Source organism: Scardinius erythrophthalmus (assembly GCF_964197995.2).
Source record: "Scardinius erythrophthalmus genome assembly, chromosome: 21".
Lineage (NCBI taxonomy): Eukaryota > Metazoa > Chordata > Actinopteri > Cypriniformes > Leuciscidae > Scardinius > Scardinius erythrophthalmus.
The window spans coordinates 34341836-34366228 of record NC_138241.1 but is presented as its reverse complement, the minus strand read 5'-3'; the positions used below and the strand labels follow the sequence as shown (position 1 = coordinate 34366228).

Genomic DNA, 24393 nt, shown 5'->3' with positions numbered 1-24393 from the left:
ACCGTTTGACCGATGGTTGACCGTATCATCGTTAACCGATCAAAGTTGTCGGTAGTCGGTAAAAAAAAAAAAAAGTGATCTCTAAATTAGGCTATTATAGACAGTGGACTAAACGCCATCTCATTCCAAGATCTTTTTGTGTGAAGTGAACAAATCCCTCACACTCAGTTTTTCATAACTCGCCTGTTTGTACTTAATAAACCAATAAAAACATTTGGCGCGAGGTCACAGCGTTTGGGTTCGCGCGCTCACAAGGTTTGCGAAAAGTAAAGGCTACAGGCTAAAACACTCAAGGTTAAAGCGGCGTCTCTTCGGAGCTGTCATTTTCCTAAATGAGCTGCGGCAATGTTTCAAATGAGCTTCTAACGCTAGACATACATCTTTATTTTCAATGCGATCACCTTGTACCCAATAGGGCTGTCACTTTTTATTCGATATTCGAATATGCATTCGAACATGACGTGAAATATCCGAAACCGAACTATAAATAAACTATCCGGTTTTTAAAGTGCCATGTTTTGCGCATTTTTTACAGTCTATGATTAGACCGTTTGCTTTTTATTTTATTGTTTGCCATCTCATCCAGTAGCGGCTGCTCTAAACGTATTGTAGCGTAGGCCCATGACCAAATCAAGCGAATAATAGCCAATAGCCAGCTTGTTTTGAAAATGGAAGATAACGACAAGACAAATGAGTCCGCGCTGTAATTCCTGCCTATTACATACACACACACACGACCCACAGAAAAGACACGTGTCAGTATCGAGTTCTCTTTCGGGCTTGAACAAACCATAACACACAAATTATGCCAAATGTCCGTTTTGTCGAGTGTCCTCATAAGAGCAGTCTTAAATTATTTAAATAAAGTCTTAAATGAACGTAGAGATTTGTGAGAAAATGCGACGCATGTCAGATCGCGTCTCTGTCCGCAGCGGCTGGTCTTAAAGTGTCATTAATGTTAATAACAAAGGTAAGAGAGTACATTACTCACTCAGACCCGGCGCCAGAAGGATTATTATACCGGTAGCCTAATCATGAATGCACTCCGCTATCTTTTAACACATCTCCGGCGAACGGCTTTTTCACGCAAAAGAAAAACTCTTCATGAAGCACAGTGAAATTCAGCGACCATGTGGCGTTTCCTGATGGATCGAGGTTGTTCGTTAACTTCATTTTACTCGTAGATATTCGAATATATTCGAATACATTTCTTGATATTCGATATCCGTTCGAATTTGATTTTTCTCAAAAGTGACAGCCCTTGTACCCAAACCATTTCGAAACTAAGGAGCCATTTGTCCTCCGATTACATACAAGCTCCTCGGCGCCGCGTTTGCAGGACTCATGTTTGGCGCTGTAGGGGATTTAAAAAAAGTGACGTGTGTGTGTGTGTGTGTGTGTGTGTGTGTGTGTGTGTGTGTGTGTGTGTGTGTGTGTGTGTGTGTGTGTGTGTGTGTGTGTGTGTGTGTGTGTGTGTGTGTGTGTGTGTGAGCGGGAGGCAGAGCTGCAGAGAGATGCGACACAACAGAGTTGCGAAATTGCAGGCGCGGCTCGAAATGGCTGTTATTTCAAATAGCGTAGCATATTATCGGTTAACCGGTTTCAACCGGCTAATGAGGCTCGGTGGTCGGTCAAGAAAGTTTTTAGTTTTCGCCATCCCTAAACATTGTTTTGGTTGTGCTTCGGCTCTGCGTGATGAATATGGTTCTTATTAGAGGTCGACCGATTAATCGGTTTTGCTGATATATCGGTACCGATAGTTAATTGGTGGATCTATCGTTATCGGCAAAAATCCATACTGATAGTTTTATTGGTATCACTGGCACCGCGTGTTGTTTATCGTAACACGTGAGGCTGCGTGCAGCGGTGTTCAACGGTGTGAATAGAGAACACTACAGTCCATGTTGCCATTTCATTATAAAGTAATTAATTTGTTGACTAGATGCTGCATTGGCAGAGAAAGAAAAGCAGTGTGTGTGCCGTCGAGGCTGAGAGGACTCTAACATTAGTACCTCAAGCGGTTAAAACAATGTGACAAAAACACACGCAAACCTGACCCAAATGTTTAATTGTTACCATCTATTTGCATTAGTTTGTATCCAGCTGGTCACTTTTATGCATTCATTAGCCGGCGAAGTTGCATATTTAAAGCTAGTGACGTGATTGCTTTCTCAACATTGATATGTTCATGCAGCCGACAGAAACATAAACAAATCGGAAACACATTCGATTCAGTTCTTTATCACTGCAATACATGTTGTTATTTTGATTAGATAATCATCAAGTGTTCTAATATAGAAGCAAATAAAGTGAGAGACTATACATTAATGCAATTTAATGCTCTGGCCTTTGCAGATATTTAAAGATGGCCATCTTTAAGCATAGCAGACTCTTTGGATTTATATGAAATGGTAACACTTTACAATAAGATTACATTTGTAGCATTAACTAAGGGTAATAAATGTTGTAGTATTGTCCATTGTTAGTTTGTTAATGCCAACATTTACTAATACATTTTTATTGAGTTTTAAGTTTTATTTTATGTGTGAATGAACTAACATGAATGATCAAGGTACAGTTTTCTTGCTCAAATATTAATACATGCTGTAAAAAATGTAAAATGCATTTAGTTCATGAAAGCTAGCTAATACATCCTTGTTAACAAATGGGACTTGTTAACAAAGTGTTACCTATGAAATGTTTCTAGGTTATAGCTAAATAAACCGGTAATATTGTAATGTTTAGAACTTCTCATTTATATATATATATATATATATATATATATATATATATATATATATATATATATATATATATATATATATATATATATATATATATATATATATATATATATATATATATATATATATATTAATTTAGCAAATTTCAGTTCAGCACTGTTTTACTTGGAGTGTTGTTTTATCCATTCAATCGGTCGATTAATCGGTTTTCGGCACGCACGGTCAAACATAAATATCGGTATCGGTAAAATCCACTATCGATCGACCTCTAGTTATAACTAAAAAGAAAGAGAGAGATTATCCTACTGCTCATAAAACATTCACTACTATAAGATAAGAGATATAACCAGATTAGATGGAAAGGGTCTGAAGCTGACTAGCTGAAGACGTTACTGTAGCTTTAATAGATGCTTTAATAGACCCGGTACTTCCACCTCCACGCTACAACAACCATAATGAAATGACCCTTCACAAATCACAATAGATAATGCTTTACAATGAATTGTTAGAGAGTGACATATGGCAATTTATCTGTTCAATAAAAAAACTTACACACCCGTTGAATAATAAAAATTGCATCTCCGTGTGTCGCCTTTACATCATTTCAAAACCCTCAGTTCTTGCCATCTCAGAAAAGCAATGTTGATTCTTGTTTTATTACGGGATCGGTCTCATTCTTTTCTTTTTCGCAAGCAGACTCTCCTCTGTTCTGCGTTTAATTTTTTTTTTTTTTTTTTTTTTTTTTACGGGCGATTCCCCATAGGTTGGAGATTTAGCAGCTACACACACACACACACACACACACACACACACACACACACACACACACACACACACACACACACACACACACACACACACACACACACACACACACACACACACACACACACACACATATGTGACCCTGGATCACAAAAACAGTCGCACTGGTATATTTGTGGCAATAGCCAACAATACATTATATGGGTCAAAATTATACATTTTTATTTTATGCCAAAAATCATTAGGATATTAAGTAAAGATCATGTTCCATGAAGATATTTTGTAAATTTCCTACCGTAAATATATAAAACATTTATTTTTGTGAGTGAATGCAGCACAATCGCCAACATAAATGAACAACTTTAAAGGAGATTTTCTCAATGTTTCGCATTTTTTTGCACCCTCAGATTCCAGATTTACAATAGTTGTATCTCGGACAAATATTGTCATATCCTAACAAACCATACATCAATGGAAAGCTTATTTCTTCAGCTTTCAGATGATGTATACATCTCAATTTAAAAAAAATTACCCATGTGACTGGTTTTGTGGTCCAGGGTCACATATGTGTATATGCATATTTCTGCATACATATAATAATATATACACACAAATATTATATAAACAAAAACCTTCATGATAGATGCGATTAATTGATTTGACAGCACTATTTTCAGCATTAAAAGTTACATAGTGTGCCTTTTAATAAATTTAAATGTCGTGGGAAATCTGAATAATTTCTTTTGCATAAAAATACATTTTGTAAAAAATATCCCATGTAGTCTCTTAATTAATTAATTTAAGGTCTTCAAATGACATGGTAATGATAAAAATGCAGTTTTAAATACTTCTCAGACGCTGTGTGCTGCAGGACACTGCCTAATATCAGGCGCTTTTATTCAATTATAACATTTCCACAGTTTTAAAAAACAAAAATGCTGGATCACCTGAGTGTGGATAATCTTTGTTTGGAGACAACATGCTGTCTGTTGTGTTGAACTAGTTGGTGGGACACCGTGTTTGTAGTGGTTACTGGACTAGTAGCCCTGGAGAGCCCCCGGTGCAACCAGAGCAACAGCGCTGTGCGTTTGCAGGATTCTCACTCACGGATGATCCTCCGTGCAGAATGGCATTCAACTCACCTGAAGGTAAACTAGACTTACTACAGATTATAATGCTTTATTAATAACATCCTCCCGCAACATGCCTAGAATAATAAAGAGCGTGTCGTGTTACAGCTGAGCATGTGTTTGGCGGCAGCCTTGTGGTAATATTGATGCTAATTTGAAATGTGGCGTTTGGATGACTGTGACTTTCACCACGATGCCTGTGAGACACGCTGTGTTTAAATCAGCAGTTTCACTTCAGATGTTAGTGGTGAATATTAGTATCGCTTTAAGTGTCCATTATATTTGTATAATGAATATTATACTAATATATGAATGGATATTAGTATCGCTAATTAGTGTCCGTTTATGCTCTACCTGAACCTGGGCTTTCAATGCATATTATTTGTGTATTTTCACTTTTGTCTCGTAGTGTACGGATACTGCCAGGGCTCTCTTGATTGGCTCTTGGGTTGTTATGTGTCTTATTACTGTAATGCACGTACAGATTTGAGATGTCAGACTGTCTTGGTGTTATTGATGAGAATGATGCTAAATTTGAGTGAATCGCTTTGTACCTCAATCCTTAACCTTTGTCCCGACGCTCATCTCAGTGTATTGAGTTACAAATGTGGCTGTTGGATCTGTTTGCTAATAGCTGAGAGTTAAACAGCATGTTTATTGTCTAAATGCACTTAGAGCTGAAAACTGAACTTGGCAATCGACAGTGCAAATTTAGAAATGCATTATGTGATGCAAATCTGTGCTAACAGACTTTTCCACTGAGGTTGTTGTAGGTTATTATCGTTGTTATAGGTCTATCATCATGTATAAAACGTCTCTTAGTCTGACTTTTGAATACTGGTGTAAACCGTGCATGCATGAGGCACTTGCCACACTTTCATTGAAATAAATGTTTCTTCTTATCAGTTATGTTCATTAGGATTTTATGTTGTGTATTGCATTAATGTAGTGTGTCTCTTACTGTGATATATTAATATTTACCTCAGCTTCAGGAAAAAATACTTTATGAACTCTGATTCGTGAACTTGACCTGTGCTTTTAAGATTATTGTCAGTATTATGTCAGGTAAAACAGATTTTTTTGTAAGTTGGTATATAATAACATGATTTCAGTGAATGAAATATGCATTTGTTTTTACTATAAATTAAAGTCCCTATGAAATCAAATGTGAAGTTTTTTGGCGATGAGAAGATATAAGCATTCAAAACTTAGTCTCTCACTTCCGACGGTATGAATGAATGATTTTGATGACTTCTCATCAGATTTTCTGTCCAATCAAATGCTCTCTAGAATCCGAAGCTCCGCCCCCTACACTATAATAGACACTGAAGCTGCGGCTGAAATCTTTCACTCTTCACACATTTACTGTTTTCTGCATGGTGAACGGCACATAGTGCACTATATAGGGGATAGGGAACGATTCAGACAGTGTAAATATGCTTTCCATTGCGAATGAAATCTGATTTCACGTCAGTGTCATGTGAGCCGCCATAGCTCCGGTCCAGAGACACGATACACAGAGCGGATCATATGATCGAGTCGCTCAGACCAAAAAACATATCAGACCTGTTTGATATTCTGCACAGAATGCTGTATTTTAAAGCGATATGGAGGAGATCAGGAGGAGAAACGGTTAGAGATTACGAGGAAACTGCGGCTTTATCAAGCTCAACGGCTCTGGCGGAGCTGTGATTATAAACCAAACGCTATTGGCTATTTAAAAAAAGGGGAGGAGCTGTTCGATATGCCCCGCCCTGTCTTCCTGTTTCAGTGGAAATTACATCAACACATTAAATAATGCTGTGCGTTTCAAGGCACTTCAGTGGGACTTTAAAATATTGCTAGAGTTCTGGTAACTGTAGCTGCTGTATTATACTATAGTTTAAAGTTCAGCTAATAACTTTTGATTTTTTGATTTGATTTTTCTGTGAAAAGATTTGATTTTATGACCCTTAAACTTGTAGTACTCCAGTAACTAGCTCTTTTGTTGTAGCACACTGATAACTTGCAAACACAACTGATTACTGTTACTGAAAACATGTGCCAATCAAATTGTCCAAGGTTCATTTTTGTGTTCAATATTAATATGATAGTCTGTCAACGGATATTTAAAGTGATACTTCACCTCTGGGAAGATGAATGTGTATTTAAAATAGGTCATTTAAGTAGAAGAAATGTGGAGAAATTTTTTAATTTGGAGCTTTCTAAACTGAGAAAAGCCAGAAAATGTATTTTTGGCTTTTGTGGATGAAAGACAACAACTCCCAGAATGCACTTGCTTCGCTGCCTTAGGAACAGTTGAAAACAACAAGGCTAGCCTAAGTAAGTGATGAGTTTGCCAGGGATTTAGAGACCCAAAATGTCCGGGATTCGGCTTTTGCGTTCTACAGTCGCCATTCATTATGTTTACTGTGGCGAGCAGGACGAGGCTGACGGCCGCGGGAGAACGGCGCGAGGCGGGTGGCTTCATTACTTCATTACCGCCGGGTCTCGCATCTCTCACGGAGGAGCGGGAATTTTCTTAGCAATGGTAAAACGTACATCAACCGATCACTTGTTTAGCGTTCATGTAAACACTACAGTCAGATTCACCGATCGGAATTAATTCAGTTAGATTGAAACGAGAGGTGTGCATGTAAACAATGAATGGCGACCGCAGAACGCAAAAGCCGAATCCCGGACATTTTTAACAGTCTCGCCCGCCGGACAAGTCCAGGAAAAGGAAGATGGTAACCCCTACTTACTCAGCTTTCTCCTATTATTCAGCTTTCTCCACAGAACAAGAGCATGCTAGCTTAGCTTCCAAAGAAAGACGGCTGATACTGTGTACATTCTGTGAGTGAGATCCCACCCTCTATGGGCGGGTTGAACACATGCGGAATAACGCCATCTACTGGCTGTAGTCTTTAGCCTCTGGACAGAAAATCCTCCGATGACGCAAAATGACGATTTTTGCGTCATCGGAGGATTTTTTCTAGACAAAAAATACATAAATCTCTCCTCTCAGGGGGATATGAGGGGGGAAAGCATGGTAATTTGAAAATACTACAGGTTTTCTACTAATACAAAGCTTAATGCTAAATCCTGAAGTAACCCTTTAAGGTAATTATGAGTCTTCTGCTTTGGCTGCTTTATTTTTCAGTTGTTGAGGTGTTGGATGCGAGACAGTTTTTGGTTTCTGTGCTGTCTGTTGTCTTGATGATTTGAGGAAGCTCTTTTAAATGAGGACATGATGTGGTCTAGAGACTTATTTGCTGCATGACATTGTGATGATATGGGTTTGAAATCCCTTGTTAGTCTTACCATCAGTTTGATTCGATTACTGTAAAATGTTTTGCTTTCAATTTCTTCCCAACAGGAGTTGGTTTCACTTTCAGTTCGGAGAAACCTCATTTTGTGAGATTAAAGACGTGTAGAAAGTGTGAAGTCACTCAAATCCACTTTGCTCACAATTATTATGGGGGTTTAAAGACAACATGATGTCAATATGAACCCTGTTTACTGCCTTCGATTGTTCCCAGTTCTTCTTGTGCTCCACTGATCAGTAAACATCTTTCATTTCAACATTATAAAACAACATTCGAGCGGTTGTGGAAAAAAATATCTTAACTAATACTTGATGGTTTTATTTATTTGTGGCATCCCTCAGTCTGTATTTTTGTAACGACTGCTAAACTGTATAATCGACAATACAAGTTTCACGTCTCTTGTTCTCTTGAGTAAAGTTGTTTTAGTTCCAATCAGTATTTTGTATCTATTGCAATCTCTTGTTGCAGTTGGTTTGCAGTTTCATTTGACTTTTTTTTTACTCATTTTTGTATAGTGTACAAGTCAATGCTAGAAATGAGGAATTAACAGAGACGCCGTCCTGTATGTGACCTCCATCAGAAGGGGAGGGTTACCATAGCAATGACCACTGAGAATATTACTGCAATATTGTGCTGTTGCAAGTGAGAGTATTGTCAGATGTGGCCTTTAGAGATCCCATCAATTATGAAGCTTTTTCTACTGAGCATTTGGACAATTAAAGGACTAGTTCACCCAAAAATCTTGCACCAAAAACTTTCTTGCTTGTGGGGAACACAGAAAGAGATGTTTATTAAGCCCTTTTCGGACAGGACTAGTTTAACATGGAGAGGTGGGGTAAAGTAATTAATACTTTTTTTTTTAAAAAGTAATTACTAAAACAATAGCCCTATTCGAACGGGATTAACTTTACAAGGGTAGATGGAGTAATGTAGTTCTACCACAGGACGTCTGTAATATGAATGGCCAATTCGCACAAGATAAGAGATCTCAGTAAAACTAACAGAAGTGGGAGAGTAACTGCATTTACACACCGCCGTCTCTCCTGTCGTCATGTGTGTATTACGCTGCTTCCTGATATCACGTGCGCAAACACATATAACCTATATTTATAAAACAGTTATTTCCGGTCGAGCGATGTATTAATGAACTTCAGATTGGATTGTGTAATAGGCACTAACGCTAAAAGATGTTTCGTGCCTCTAACAAGTGCTGTCGATCTCTCTGATCTGAATGGTGTGTGTGAAACACTTGAGTTTTGCCACAGACTCGTCCCAGCGTCTAGAACGCAACTGATGCTTCTTCAAGCTTCTCCATACTTGAAAAACTGCGGAAAACTACTTTTAAACAGGAAATGATTAAATATTTACGCACATATTTACAGCGGGTCTATTTACACGGGATTAGTATCACCTGAGGTCATTTTTCCGGACCTTTTTACAGAAGGTAAAAGTCGCCATAATCTTCACTGACATTGTCTGTAATGATCTCTGAGATGCACATTCGGACGGAACTAAAGTCACAGAGAAGCTCTGGTAATTATTACTTTACCCCTCCTCTCGATGTTAAACTAGTCCTGTCCGAATAGGGCTTATGTCAGTAAAGATTACAGTGTACTTTGCATACTATAGATCGATAGATAGATAGATAGATAGAACAGATAGTTTATGGTGCAATGTGGCGTTTATGGTGCTTCTCAGAAACGTGACAAACGCTGGCAAATGGTGTATGCGATATGTCACACGTCGTGTGTTTGACCATCAGCACAAAATTTGGTCCTCTTTGCATTTTTCCTTCAAACCAAGAAGATGGCATAAGATGCCGTTTAACTGTGAAGTACGTCTTCACATTTCTTTGAGTCAGTCAGACTTAAAAAAAAACATTGAGATCACCATATTTATTTATATGAACTTGATGATGTCTACTGTTACCGATTTCTGAAAAAATCTATTAGCATTCTCTGAAATGAATCTAATGTTTCTATTTGAAGAGGTGGCGTTCGAGTCTGGTAGGGAAATACGGTATGTGTTTGGACTGCTCTTGTCTCTGGTTTCAAGCATGTCATCAAAGGGATCCCACACGGCTAATTCCCACCGGACGGGTGTTTATTGCCGGCCCATTCAACCTCTGTCTCCCATGACCCGCGTGTGGCGTCACCTGCTCCGTTTGCCACAGCTGCCGAGGAGATCAGCCTTGTGTTTTCCTCTCGTGCCTCGGGTCACGGCCTCTCCGCTGCTCCCCTTCCCAACTGTTTTGGCACCGTATCACAAACAGTGCCTTGATGAGATTTCAACATGCTGTTAAACACAAAGTCCGAGTTGTTCCACCTTTTGCTGATCTGAGCGTTTATCTCTGGAAGTGCGTCAGGACGAGGATGCAGTGTCCCTAATCTTTCATTCGGCTCGAATTATTAAAGTTGATATTGTTTGAGCTGCGATCGCCACTTTCACTGACACTTTGAATGTTTGGTTACAGGGAAAACATGAGAGCTATAACAATTATGCAAATATTGATTATACATTCAACATACGTTGACTTAGATGTGTTTGAGTAAATAGAGGAAGTACAGTTCTGGTCTGGAGCTTTGAGACAAGACACCGGGAGTTGATTTAGTAGGGTGCATGCAGTTTTTTTTTGTTATTCATGGCAATATTATATTAGTGAAGGAACTGGTTTTTCTTGATGTGTGGAACAGCTTTTTGATTTTGAATGTTTATTATCCTGGCTGTATGGGTTCATTGAGTTTTACCTCAGTTCACAGAAGTGCAAAAAGTATGTTGACAGATTTATTGGTGGGAGAATTTATTTTTTTCTGATGCATATTTTTCCCACTGAATCTTCAGTGCTTTATTTTAATGGGATGGTCTATCCTAATTTTGCATACTACATAGAAGACATAGTTTAGAATTAAATGCCGCTGGGGCTTCTGTCCAGAAATTATATTAAAAATAATAGTATAATTTGCAAATGTTAATTTGTCGGTCTAAGATCTGAGCAGTTTTTCCCAAAAAACATGCCTGTCAAGTTAGAGATTAACTTTTTTTTATCCAGTGTGACCCTTCAGTGTTTGTGTTAAATGTAATTTAACATTTTTTTTCTTCTTCCAGATGAGGCAGATCCTGCCGAGATGGTTGCAGAAGAATCTGGTCAAGGCGCTCAAAATAGTCCGTACCAACTTCGAAGAAAATCTCTGTTACCGAAGAGAACAGCTTGTCCAACAAAGACCAACATGGAGGTGCGTAAATGCTGCGCAACATCTAATTATCATGTCAGGAAGCGTTTTTAGATTAGAAGTAGGGCTGAACGATACATCGAATTTTCATCGAACTCGCGCGATGAACACATCGCAACAGACAGCCTGACGCGATGAATAACGCCTGGTTCAGGTTACAAGATTTTTGTGTCTGTTACCATATAGTCACGGTGTCGGATTACACGATTTTGACTCCTAAAATCTTGTGTCATGGACAAGAAACATGTCAGACTACACGTTACTTTCCGACCAGTCATCGCGTGCCATCACACGCACAAATTCACACACACGCTCACACACACTCACTGTCCCTTGCTCATTCACTCACTTGCGCTCATTCACTCACTCACGCGCACACGCACACACACAAACACGCACGCTCACTCGCACTCGCTCGCACACACACTCTGTTTCTCGCACTCTCGCACACACTCACTCTCACACTCAACCCGTCGCGGAGGACCGTTAAAAAATGAAACATGCTAGTCTTTCTGTAGTGATGTCCTGAAGCATCGCAGACACAATGTAGGTTGTCGCCCACTATGACACACTATACAAGATAAAACGATCAAATCTTGCGTCCCGACGCCCGTTGTCGTTTACTAATCTCCACGACACCCTACGTCAAACGGATCGTGCCAAAATCGCGCTAAAATTGTGTAATCTGAACCAGGCAGGTAATAAACGTTTGACCTATAACGCAAAGAACCTATTAAAGCACTAAGACATGGGAACAGTATAGCTAACATTCACATTTGAATATTTATCGCAAGTCATATCGTCATCGCAATATTAAACAATGTTATCGCACATCGCAGCTTTTCCTCATATCGTGCAGCCCTAATTAGAAGTGTAGTATGCATAAAGATTGTCTGCAATATTAATTTAGGCTGAAACCACAACAGCAGTTTTAATGCACATGGCCCTATGAAATCGTTTTATTTATTTTTCTCCAAATTCCATTTTTCCCATTATATTATATATTTTAATATTATATTATATTTTAGTAATTTAAAAGCATGTCTAATTAATTAAAATAATAAAAAGTGTACAATTTAACATCAATTTATTTAAAGTAAAAAAAATCTATTTCTCAAATTCAGTTTTATTTTTCTTAAATTCTTTGTTTTCTGTCCTAATTTTTCTGATTGTGTTTTAATGGTTTAAATGTTAACTATTTTAATTTTTTTTTAAAGAAAAGGGCAATGTGGAATGTTTTATTTCCACGCTTTAATATTCACAGACACTAGTCCATATTGTGATTTATTTGTACAACCCTTTTGATTAATTCATCCAAAATTTGCCAAACTCCATGACATTCCACATTATACTGCGATTCCCTTCGGGTTTCCTGCATTGCTGAAATGACAGGTTCCTCCATGCATGAATGTGTTTTTACGCGCTGTAACTAACAGGTGAAAACTCTTCTTATTAAAGGGTGCTTCCACATCAACAACAGAAAACTTTGGGCATCGGGCGAAACGTGCCAGAATGTCGGGAAAATCACAAGATTTGCCTGGTAATGGACATCAGACTTGATGTTGGCTAGAGTTGAAATGAAGTGATATCAGCTTTTGATGTCTTTTCATTAAAACTGGTTCTCTTCTGTCCCAGTCACCCCAGCAGAGCAGTACCTGCAGGTGAAGCTTCCAGACGAGGTGGTCCTAAAAATCTTCTCCTATCTGTTGGAGCAGGACCTGTGTCGAGCGGCTTGTGTGTGTAAACGATTTAGTGAACTAGCTAACGACCCCATCCTCTGGTAAGTTAGGTGTTTGGACTAAACTGTATGTTTTTTTTTGGTTTTCTCAATCAACAAAACAGCCTTTTTAGCCCAAAATATTAACAATGTTTAGTGCGTTAAGTAAATGCATATTTACATTACAATGGGAATAAATCCGATTTCAGATTCTGAAAGTTCTGTTTATATAAACCCTAAACATTCAGTTCGATTTACATATGCATTGCATGTATTCCATATAAACCTTCAGTGCATCCGGTCCAGAACCGAAGAAAGCCACAGTTCATAAGACACGACACATGCATAAACACACGCACATTCCAATAACTTAATGTATGTAAATATGCGCATCACGGCACAAGTTTTTTAGTTTTTTTGTGCATCCGATTGAGAAAGAGTTGGATTCAAGCTTTTACATGCTTAATTTCTTTCCCCTGTTGAACAGATTATTTCAGGTCTTCACAATCTCTTTCAATCTGATCGAAATTTCCTTCAGGTTGAGCTCAGTCAGATCGATTGAGGCGTTTACATGAAGGCTTTTCACTCCTGGTTGAGCCATCAGTCCAATTATAAACGGATTATTTGTGTGCATGGAATGAAATTTCATAAAATCAAAAACTTTTTTTTTTTGTCACTCGAGCACAAGAAAGAATATTGAAACATTTTCAATGATATGTACCAATGCAATACATAAACAGCAATAATTATCCACTTTAACAATTTATTGAATAAAAAATGCCTCATGGAAATGCCTTTGAACAATTTGAATAAATGAATAACCAGTTGATTGAATCAGCCGTTTTGAACTGATTCATGGAAATGAATCAAATTAAGCAGCTTTAATTAACCCCATTGAACCTTTTTTCTGAGAGTGTAGAGTAACACCGTGTCTTAACCACACGTGCCACACGATAAATGTATCTTTTCCATGTTAACCAGAGTGTTTGTCCTAACCAGCCGCGACACGCAACGATTCTATTTTAGAAACGGTTTCTATTTTTCTGCGACGTCGCGCTGGAACAACAAACACAAAGTGTGGCAATGATAATCTCAGGTACTGTTTATGTGCTTTATTTAATGTTTAAAGCGTGTCATGTGACTTTGAATATCATTTAGTGCTCCAGCTTTCATTAAACAAATGGAAACAAGAACGTTCAAAGAGTGTATTCTTTGACAAAGATTGTTTTAGTAACTCAGTAGCCTATGTATTTGGATAATGTTTAAATGGTGTAATATTTGTAAATTTGATTATGTAGCCTACTTATCCATTTTCTTTCGAGTGCCGTCAGGATTACTCTGATGCAGTGAGACTCCGCCCACACGCTGTTCTGATTGGCTGTGGGTTTGATTGATTTCGACGCATCTCGCAGTCATGTCGCGTCTAGTGTGGACAGACAAATTATTTGTCGCTGGAATCTTATCGCATCGCGTCTGGTTAGGACACGGTGTAAGGGTCATTGATCTCGATCCTTCTCATCTGGTTTGCAGGAAGAGACTCTACATGGAGGTTTTCGAGTACACGCGTCCCATGATGCACCCTGAGTCTGGGAAGTTCTTCCAGATCAACCCAGAGGAGCATGAACAGCCCAATCCCTGGAAGGAGAGCTTTCAGCAACTGGTACTGTTCCCCTGATTCATCTGTTATGTGTTTTGGATTAATCATAAGTTAGTATTTAGAGCCCATTTTCCATTCTCTCTCTGACCTTTTACAATTAAATGGGCTATTTTTGTCAATTCTCATTTGACTGCAAGTGCTTTCTCTGAAGCTATTAAATATTGTGCATTCAAGAGCGAGCACAACAATGCAAATCAGAGAATGAGTGATTTAGGCTTTTCCCCCAGGATCCGAAAGTGGACAGATGGTGCGGTAATGTGATAATTAGGGAGATCTTGATGCGTCAGTAATCATTAGTTTCATCAGTGAGAGTATATTACTGAAGAAACACAGACTGAAGGATTTCTGATCTTTGTGTTTGCAGTATAAAGGTGCTCATGTGAAGCCGGGCTTCGCAGAACATTTCTACAGTAACCCGGCCAGATACAAGGGACGAGAAAACATGCTGGTACGTTCTAGACCATCTATAGATGGATTATATGGTTTGTTTATTCATTATATGATGATGTTATGCGTCATGCCTTGTAAACACCCCCGAGCTGTGGTAAAATCACAGTAACACACAGCCTCAAGGGGCAACAAAAATGATGACAACGTTCAATAAATGATTACATTTATGTATAAGAATAAAAAACAAGTAGATGTGTACGTTTTCTGATTTAGAAAAAATAAGTTTAGTTGCCTATTAAAATCTTTTCTAGTCCTTATGATGTTTCAATGTCTAGATACATTTTATTCCCTCCTTTAATGCATTTATTGATGCACTTTGTTGATTTTTACCCCCCTTTAGACAAAGATCATGCAATTTTCAAGCAACTGTACAATAAGGTCTCATTTTCTAACATTAGGAAATGGATTAGCTAACATGAATTAACAATGAGCAATGCATTTTTTTTAAAGCATTTATCAATCTTTTGAATTTGAATTGTTCATGTTAGTTCACAGGCGTTTCTTTTTTTTAAATATAAATTAAGATTTTATTGGTTTTCTTTATACATAACAAAACATACCAAAACAAACAATAATAATAAAAAAAAAAACCTTTATACAAAACAAGCAAACAAAATAATAATAAATAATAATACTAATTATAGAAATTACATTTCAATGCACAACAGTGTAGACAAGTCTCAACTCAAGCATGTGTCCAGTGTCAGTCATCCTTCGAAGCAACCATCTGAGTAAAGTTCTCCCACATCTCAACATCTATTTGATTTCCGTTCACCTTAGCTAACATTCTTTCATATGACACATTCATAAATCATAAATTCAATCCACATTTTAATGAAGGACATTGAATATCTTTCCAAAATCGAAGTCTCACAGGGGTTTCTGAATTCTACTTTTTAATAAGTAAAGCTAAGAGTTTGTTCACATAAGTGCTTCAAATATGGCTCAGTCTTTATTTTGTAATTATGAGTGAGTGTGATTTGTTTTGTAATTTTGCTTTGAACTCTTTCCTCAGTATTACGACACCATTGAAGACGCGCTGGGAGGGGTTCAGGAAGCCCACTTTGACGGTTTGATATTTGTCCACTCTGGGATCTACACAGATGAATGGATCTACATCGAGTCGCCCATCACGATGATTGGTGCTGGTATGAGAATATATGTGAATATTTAAGTACACTACTGTTCAAAGGTTTGGGGTCAGTAAGTTTTCTTCAAGTCTCTTATGCTCACCAAGGCTGAATTTAATAAAAAATACAGTAAAAACGTCAATATTCTGAAAAGAATAACTCTTTTCTATTTTAACCCTTTAGGCGCCAGAGGTTTTTTCCTAAAACGTTCGATTTTGACATCTTAATTTCAAAAGGCTATATCTTAAAAGTGATAAAAGATAGAGACTTTCTGTAAATTAGAGAAATATTAAGGATGACCCAAAGTTTATGTAGGGATTACATTTTCCCATCCAATTTGCATATTATGACGTCATATGGTGGCGGCCATATTGGATTATAGAATTTTTATGGTTTTTGTTGGTTTATTTGGTTGTTTTTTTTTTTTTAGCTGACAAAGACGCACACATCACAAGGACATGAACACACAAAAAAAGAACACATATTGTACACTACTAAATGGTCAGGGAAATGTAAATCAACAGTGTAATAAATGGCAGACAAAAACAATTGTTGCAGGGCTTTTGCTGTAGAGATAATGACTCCCTATTCATCCAGGTTTCATTCATCCACTACATTTCTTGTAGTGTTTCATGGTGTGGTCTTGCGATAGACTATGCATAATAGCCCCTCTGCCCCATGTCACATCGCCTCTTCTCCTGCTACGAGCAGCAGCGCGGGCGCGGCCAGATCTGCCTCGCGCGCGCGCCGAGTGTGCACAGCTCGGACTACTGTCATTGTCATTGCGACTCCCCACCCTGCCTCCACGTTGCCCCCTTACTGTCGTATGAATACTTCGACCTCGTCTAACATACCCAGTGGCATTAGACAAAGCCTCCACCACAATACTGTCGCCGCGATTGCGGAGAGGCACACGGTCACCATGGCTAGCGCGGTAAAAATCTCCCGCGGCCGCCTCGTTCCCCACAACACTAACACGCCTGCTAACTTCGCGATGAAAACTCCGAACCCGGGAAACATTGTTCCCACCACTGACATTGGGTAAAGGACCATCTAACGTTATATTGGGCAAAGGATTCACCGTTTGTGCTTGGTGTAGGGCTATACTTTCACTTTCAGAATCACCGTCATTTTCTGAAGGCAGATAACGTTATTCCCCTTCAGAATCAGGGTCCGCGAATAGAAGACCCAACACTTCATTTGCGGGTAAGCTTTATTGATGTCATTAGATAATAATAATAATAATAATCTAATGCAAAAAGTCGCTGACGTTGACAATTTTGCTCTGATATAATGACTCACTCGCACAGAAGCTCCGCTTTTGTTCGCACTGATTCAATGCGCTCTAGCTCGAAGATTTTGTATAGAAACATGACGTTTTTTTGAGTCAGGGATGAAGTATGACATGTCTGCCAACTAGTGGAGGGGAGGTTGAACGAAATTTGACACCCTATTTGACAAAATCGGCCGTTTTATTCAGTGCCGCATCTTGTCGAGTAAACTCGACCGTGGCGCCCAGAGGGTTAATATATTGTAAAATGTAATTTATTCCTGTGATCAAAGCTGAATTTTACTCCAGTCTTCAGTGTCACATGATCCTTCAGAAATAATTCTAATATGCTGCTCAATAAATATTTCTGATTATTTTCAATGTAAAAAAAAAAAGTTTTGCTGCGTCATATTTTTGTGGCAACCGATTTTTCAGGATTCTTTCATAAATAGAAAGTTTAAAAAAACAGCATTGATTTGAAATAGAAATATTTTGTAACATTATAAATGTCTTTACTGCCACTTTTGATCAATTTAATGCATCGTTGCTGAATAAAAGTATTAATTTCCTAAAAAATGATTGACTCAAAACTTTTGAATAGTCGTGTGTTTTCTTCTGTATAACCAAAATATTAATTGTATTAATTGTGCTTTTGCAGCTCCGGGTAAAGTAGCGGATAAAGTCATCATCGAGAACACTAGAGATTCAACGTTTGTGTTCATGGAGGGGTCAGAGGACGCGTATGTAGGTTATATGACAATAAAGGTGAGTTTAAAAGTTCAGTAAACGAAGGTTAAGGAATAGTTCAGCTACATATGAAAATCATGTAATTTACTCACCCTCATGACCTTCAAAACCCGCATGTTCATGCACAGAAAAACAAAACAAAAAGGCATTATTGCAACAGTGCCGTTGTTAGGCAGATGTGCATTATTAGATGTGCATATAATGGGTCTCTGTTGCAGTTCAATCCTGATGACAAATCAGCTCAGCATCACAACGCTCATCACTGCCTGGAGATCACTGTCAACTGCAGCCCCATCATTGACCACTGCATCATCCGCAGTACCTGCACAGGTGACCACAGCTTGCTTCTTTCTCCCCCCCCACCCAAATTAATTGGTTTTCCCTCCATTTAGATCACATTTGTTCTATTCTCATAGTACTCTGCACCCTGTACACAAGTGCAATGAATCTCTTACTTGGGATCTTCTCGCAGAGAATAAGGATGTAGGAAAATATACAATGTGCAGAAAGTTAACAGTTAATTTTACATAGACAATAGACTTAAACCACATAAAGGCAGAATGCAGTAAACCTGCGTAAAGTGTATATAGTGCATGCATGTATAATTTCTGAATGGAACACTAAACAAAATATGTGATTTACTAGTGATAAAATGTCAATTGCTGTGGTCTATTAAAAAATATTTTTTTCATTTGAATTATTTTTTTTAACTCGGTTTGAGTGAATGATTCAATGACTCACTTTTAAAGACTCTGATGCTGCGTCCCAATTTGCCTACTTACACTACGCCTTAAAAGTATGCACTCTTTTGCTACACACTCAAAATGATGTACTTCTTCACAAAAAGAGAACTTTCATGTGGAGAACTCCCCTTATTTTAATGCATAATGATGCATTTAGAAGTTAATGGCCAAAACGGATCTTTATAAAAATCCACGTTGTTATTGCAGATGAAATATAAGACGGATAACATTAAATAAATATATATATTTTATCAGGCTAAACTTTGATTATTAGTCACTTAAACCTTTATCTAAACCTCTCACCTTCGGTTGCTTCTATCCGCCATGTTTTAAAAAAATGATTTTTACATGTTTTACTCGTGTTTGTAGTTCTGAACCGAACCCTCATCCAAAGCGCAATGGGTTGTGGGCAATATTAGCCTTTATAGTCTCTCTCTAAAAATCTACCGGTGTAGATAGTAGACCATCCGGGGACTTTTGACATACTCTGGAATCCGAGGGTGGAAAAAAATCGAAACATTGAGAAAATCTCCTTTAAAGTTGTTCATTTATGTTTGTGATTGTGCTGCATTCACTCACAAAAATAAATGTTTTATATATTTACGGTAGGAAATTTACAAAACATCTTCATGGATCATGATCTTTACTTAATATCCTAATGATTTTTAGCGTAAAAGAAAAATCAATCATTTTGACCCATACAATGTATTGTTGGCTATTGCCACAAATAAACCCGTGCAACTCGTGACTGATTTTGTGATCCAGGGTCACATTAAGGATGAAAAGTACGGACATTCACTCGTGAATCAGTGTTTTTGAACATCTCTTGAAAGAATGATTCAATGACAAAAACATTTTTTAACAGTCACATGTCGCCATCTACTGGTGTAACGATATAATTGATTCAATCTTTATTTGAAGTTACTTCCAAAAAGTAAATTTACTCTTATTTTAATCGCTACCGTAGACATCAGTGTTTAAATCCGAACTATAAACTTCAATCCCAGTACTTCTGTGAAAATATGAATACATCTCAGACAGAAATAATGATAATGTGTGGTTGAAAAATCAGTTTTTGAAGCGGTTTCATACCTATGACTGCTGCTCTCTCAGTCAGCGCAGATCTGAACCTTCACTGTGATCGTACTTGTCAAAGGTTTTAATATACATAGACAAATTGATGTCGTTTAGATGGGTGTTTGAATCGAGATCCCGATCTTTTAACGATTAATCATACAGCTCTACTGCTACTACTACTAATATATTGCATGTTTGTTGTAGTGCTCAATAGTGAATGCTCAGAAGTCAAGCATCATCATAATTTTGGTTGGGTATTTAAATTGGCACGTTTTTGCGTTCCACAGCACAGCTTATTAATTGCTTTTCGTCAGTAAACAAACATGCATATGAGCTCAAATCTTGTGTATTAAGTGTATTATTTCTGAAAAGCCCTTCTGTTGAGCTCTGTTGTGTGTGTTATCTGTGTGCAGTGGGCTCTGCAGTGTGTGTAAGTGGCCAGGGAGCTTCACCCACGATCAAACACTGTAACATCAGTGACTGTGAGAATGTAGGGCTCTATATCACGGACCACGCGCAGGTAATGTGAAACTCCGTCCCGAATACACCCTGAGATCAGTCCTCTGTAGCGGATGAATCACGCCGTCGCTCTCTCCGTTTGCTCTGCAGGGCATTTACGAAGACAACGAGATCTCCAATAATGCTCTAGCAGGGATCTGGGTGAAAAACCACGGCAATCCCATCATCCGACGGAACCACATCCATCACGGCAGAGATGTCGGCGTGTTCACGTTTGACCACGGCATGGTAAAACCTCTTGGTGTCTCTGCACAACACAGTGACAGGATCTGATGTGTGTTTGTGTCTGTGTTGAGTCTTTTTTTCTCTCTCTTAATCATCCACAAACTGATATTAAACATATAAAGTCATGAGGGATTTTCAGAGTGAAACGGTTATAATACAAAGCATTTTAGTATTATTTATAGACTATTATATTATTTATGAATATTTTGTTTAAAATATATTTTTAGTTTTCCTTTTATTTTTTAGTTAACCTGCTGTTATTAGTAGTTTATGTGCTTTGTCATTTTATTAGTTTTTTTATATTTCTATTTAGCTTTCATTTATTTTTTATTTCTGTTTTGGTAATTTCGGTACTTCACCTTCAACTTAATTTATTTCAGTTAGTTAAAAAGGCAACTTCAAATTTTTTGTTTGTTTTTTAAGTTAAAGTTTATCATCTAATATTTATATTTATTTTATTTAATTAATGAAATGTGTGTATATATATGTTTGTATTATACTATTTTAGAATTTATTCATATTTTGAATTTGCTTTTTTTATATTTTCAGTTTATTTAAATTTTAGTTCAACTTTATTTATTTGTGTTTGTCATTTTTTTATTAGTTTTTTAGTATTTCTATTTAGCTTTATTTTTACTTCTGTTTTAGTTTTAGTACTTTTATTTCAGTTAATTGCTAAGGCAACTTTTGTAAAGTTGTAATATTATATTATTTTTTATTTTTATTTTATTTTCAATAATTTTTAACAGTTAGTTATTGTTATGGGTATGTAGTTATTGTTTAGCTAATAGCAACACTGGAACAGAATATGATCATAATATCATTATCATACCACTCTTACTCTTTCAGTATGTACACTATACACGAAATATTCCACTATACAGCGTGATAAATTAGGAATAATAGACAAGGGTTTTTGGTCAATACTTGTATTAAACATTATATGATCATTTGTAAACAAAAATGGATTAAATTTGTAAAATAACTTCTAACTGCTACTTGCAGTCATTGTAGCATACTAATTTTTGATGTACTGCATGCTAAAGTATATACCTCATTCCACATTCTATTTATTATTATTATTATTTAAATAGTATGTAGAGCTATAAAAGTTGTATACTGTGACATGCATCTTTGCATTATTTTTTTACAGTTTGCACTTGTACCTTTTTTTGCTAAAAATATCCTAGTTCTGTAATTTACAGAAAACTTGCATACTTGCACAGTACATACTGCATTTGGAGCAAGAGTAGCATGTAATTCTGATCATGGCTAACACTGGTGCAGCTCAGTTGAAGTGTGTGTCTCTGGCTCCCTCTGCAGGGCTACTTCGAGAGCTGCAACATCCACAGGAACCGGATAGCAGGTTTCGAGGTGAAGGCGTATGCTAACCCTACAGTAGTGCGCTGCGAGATCCATCACGGACAGACGGGCGGCATCTACGTGCACGAGAAGGGCCGAGGCCAGTTCATTGAGAACAAGATCTATGCAAACAACTTTGCGGGTGTGTGGATTACCTCAAACAGCGACCCCACGATCAGGTGAGGGACTCAATAAAAGTAATAGAGTATATGATTTCTACAGTCTAATCCTATCAGTACATACAGTAATACTGTTCCTGCAAAGTGATCATCTCCCTTCTGATCAATCGCAGGGGTAACGCCATATTTAATGGCAACCAGGGTGGTGTTTACATATTCGGCGACGGCCGGGGTCTCATCGAAGGGAATGACATCTATGGCAACGCTTTAGCGGGAATCCAGATCCGGACCAACAGCTGCCCGATCGTCCGGCACAACAAGATCCACGACGGACAGCATGGAGGCATCTATGTGGTGAGTGAACAGACCAAAACATCCACCAGACATGTTCTTATTCATCTTCTAACAACACATTCACATGGTCATGGTTCTCTGATGTTGGTTGATGGTCACATGACATGCAAAAAAAACAAAATATTTAATCTTTTTTTTTTAGTAAACGGAACACAAGAAGCATAAAGTGCTACCGGGTTGAAAAGTCTGTATCTCAGTGATCTTTGGATGCGGAAATAATACAAGTTGCAAAAATCATACGATAAAACCTTTATTTATTCATGGATATAACATTTTAAAAACACACATATCTGCACACCAGCACGTTGCAACCAATACGCATTGATCAGGGTGTGGTAAAATAACACACTCAGAGTCATTTTATACTGCAATCAATTAGTTATGACATGTTATCAGAATCCCGGATTAATATTTTCTTGAGGGGAAATTTTAAATCTTTAACAATATCAAGAGAATCTATAAATGCAAGACACATTTAAATCAAACTCTATGCAGTCCAAATACACCAGCAATCTATATCAAAATCAAAATATAAAAGACAAATATAAAAAATTCACTAATATCCACTAGATTCCAAAAAAACATAATATAATGTCAGATAAAATATATCGGGGAAAAAAACCATCATCAGAGAAGAGAAGAGAGGCTGCAAGAGGGAGGGGGAATTATTTTGATTAAAAATTACGAGGGCGTATGAATAAAAAATAAAATAAATAAATACTGCAATATTCTATTAAAACTAGGAATTGTCATTTCATGGAGACTCTCGAACTCCCGTTTGGGAAACCCTGTTCTAGTCCTAATGAGCAGGTTGTTCATTAAACCACCGGTAGAGACTCACAGTCCCTGATTTGTCTCTGGTTTGTCAGCATGAGAAGGGTCAGGGTGTGATCGAGGAGAACGAGGTGTACAGCAACACACTGGCCGGTGTGTGGGTGACCACGGGCAGCACACCTGTGCTCCGCAGGAACAGAATACACAGCGGAAAACAGGTGTGTACTCCTCCATTCTCTCACTCAGTGTGTGTGTGTGTATCCTGCTTCCAAAGGCTCTCATGCAAACATTCCCATTCAAAACACCAAACATGGCATAAGCGTGAGCTCATGGGACGGACTAGTGCTCAAGATAACACCCAGATCTTGTAGTGATGCAGTAAATGTGTTGTTGTCCGCAGGTGGGCGTTTATTTCTATGACAATGGCCACGGAGTGCTAGAAGACAATGACATCTATAACCACATGTACTCTGGAGTTCAGATCAGGTCAGTGGCCAATTTTTACTTCAGTTATGAGTTGTATTTTCAGTTATGATTCTGGCTTTCAACTAATATGATAATCGAGACAAGATGATTATTGCGTTTCGCAATGATGCTCTCACTTTCAACACTTCTGCATGTATTTTTATGCATACATTTTGTATGAAAATTTTTTTATCATTTATTTTGTCTATTTTTATTATTGCATTTATTTTCAAAGTCCTTTCTGTTCAAAAGACAAGTTTGTTTTAGAAGTTTAATAAATGCATGACATTTCCAAAGTAAACGAGTTAAATAATTGATTGATTTTTGCCATAATCGATCAGCTCTACCACAGACTTGTTTATAAAATTACTTCTTTTTTTAAAGTAGTGACGTAAATGTTTTGTTTTTGTTTTTTGCATTTCTTTTTGTAGAACTGGCAGCAATCCCAAAATTAGGAGGAATAAGATCTGGGGTGGACAAAATGGAGGAATTCTTGTTTACAATTCAGGTAATCTCTCCATCATAACCTTTTGATCTGTCTTGACTGATATAAAGGCTGATATTTCTATTTCAATCAGAGAAATGAGCGTCCTCGTGATCTCTTCTC

General features: G+C 37.6%; 1 protein-coding gene across 2 annotated transcripts in view; it reads left to right on the top strand.

Moving 5' to 3' along the window:
• Positions 1–24393, top strand: part of fbxo11a (F-box protein 11a) — a 36788-nt gene that overhangs the window by 7768 nt on the left and 4627 nt on the right. Inside the window, exons 2-17 of one of the 2 annotated variants that reach the window (XM_081351438.1) lie at positions 4513–4657; positions 11053–11180; positions 12636–12717; positions 12813–12957; positions 14425–14554; positions 14916–14999; positions 16017–16149; positions 18060–18166; positions 18367–18478; positions 20382–20488; positions 20578–20715; positions 22036–22253; positions 22367–22547; positions 23417–23539; positions 23722–23807; positions 24218–24294. In XM_081351438.1, coding sequence (XP_081207564.1) covers positions 4636–4657; positions 11053–11180; positions 12636–12717; positions 12813–12957; positions 14425–14554; positions 14916–14999; positions 16017–16149; positions 18060–18166; positions 18367–18478; positions 20382–20488; positions 20578–20715; positions 22036–22253; positions 22367–22547; positions 23417–23539; positions 23722–23807; positions 24218–24294 — 1873 coding nt within the window. In that variant the 5' untranslated portion in view covers positions 4513–4635. The remainder of the gene's footprint in view (positions 1–4512; positions 4658–11052; positions 11181–12635; positions 12718–12812; positions 12958–14424; positions 14555–14915; positions 15000–16016; positions 16150–18059; positions 18167–18366; positions 18479–20381; positions 20489–20577; positions 20716–22035; positions 22254–22366; positions 22548–23416; positions 23540–23721; positions 23808–24217; positions 24295–24393) is intronic. The other variant, XM_081351437.1, reaches the window with a different exon arrangement.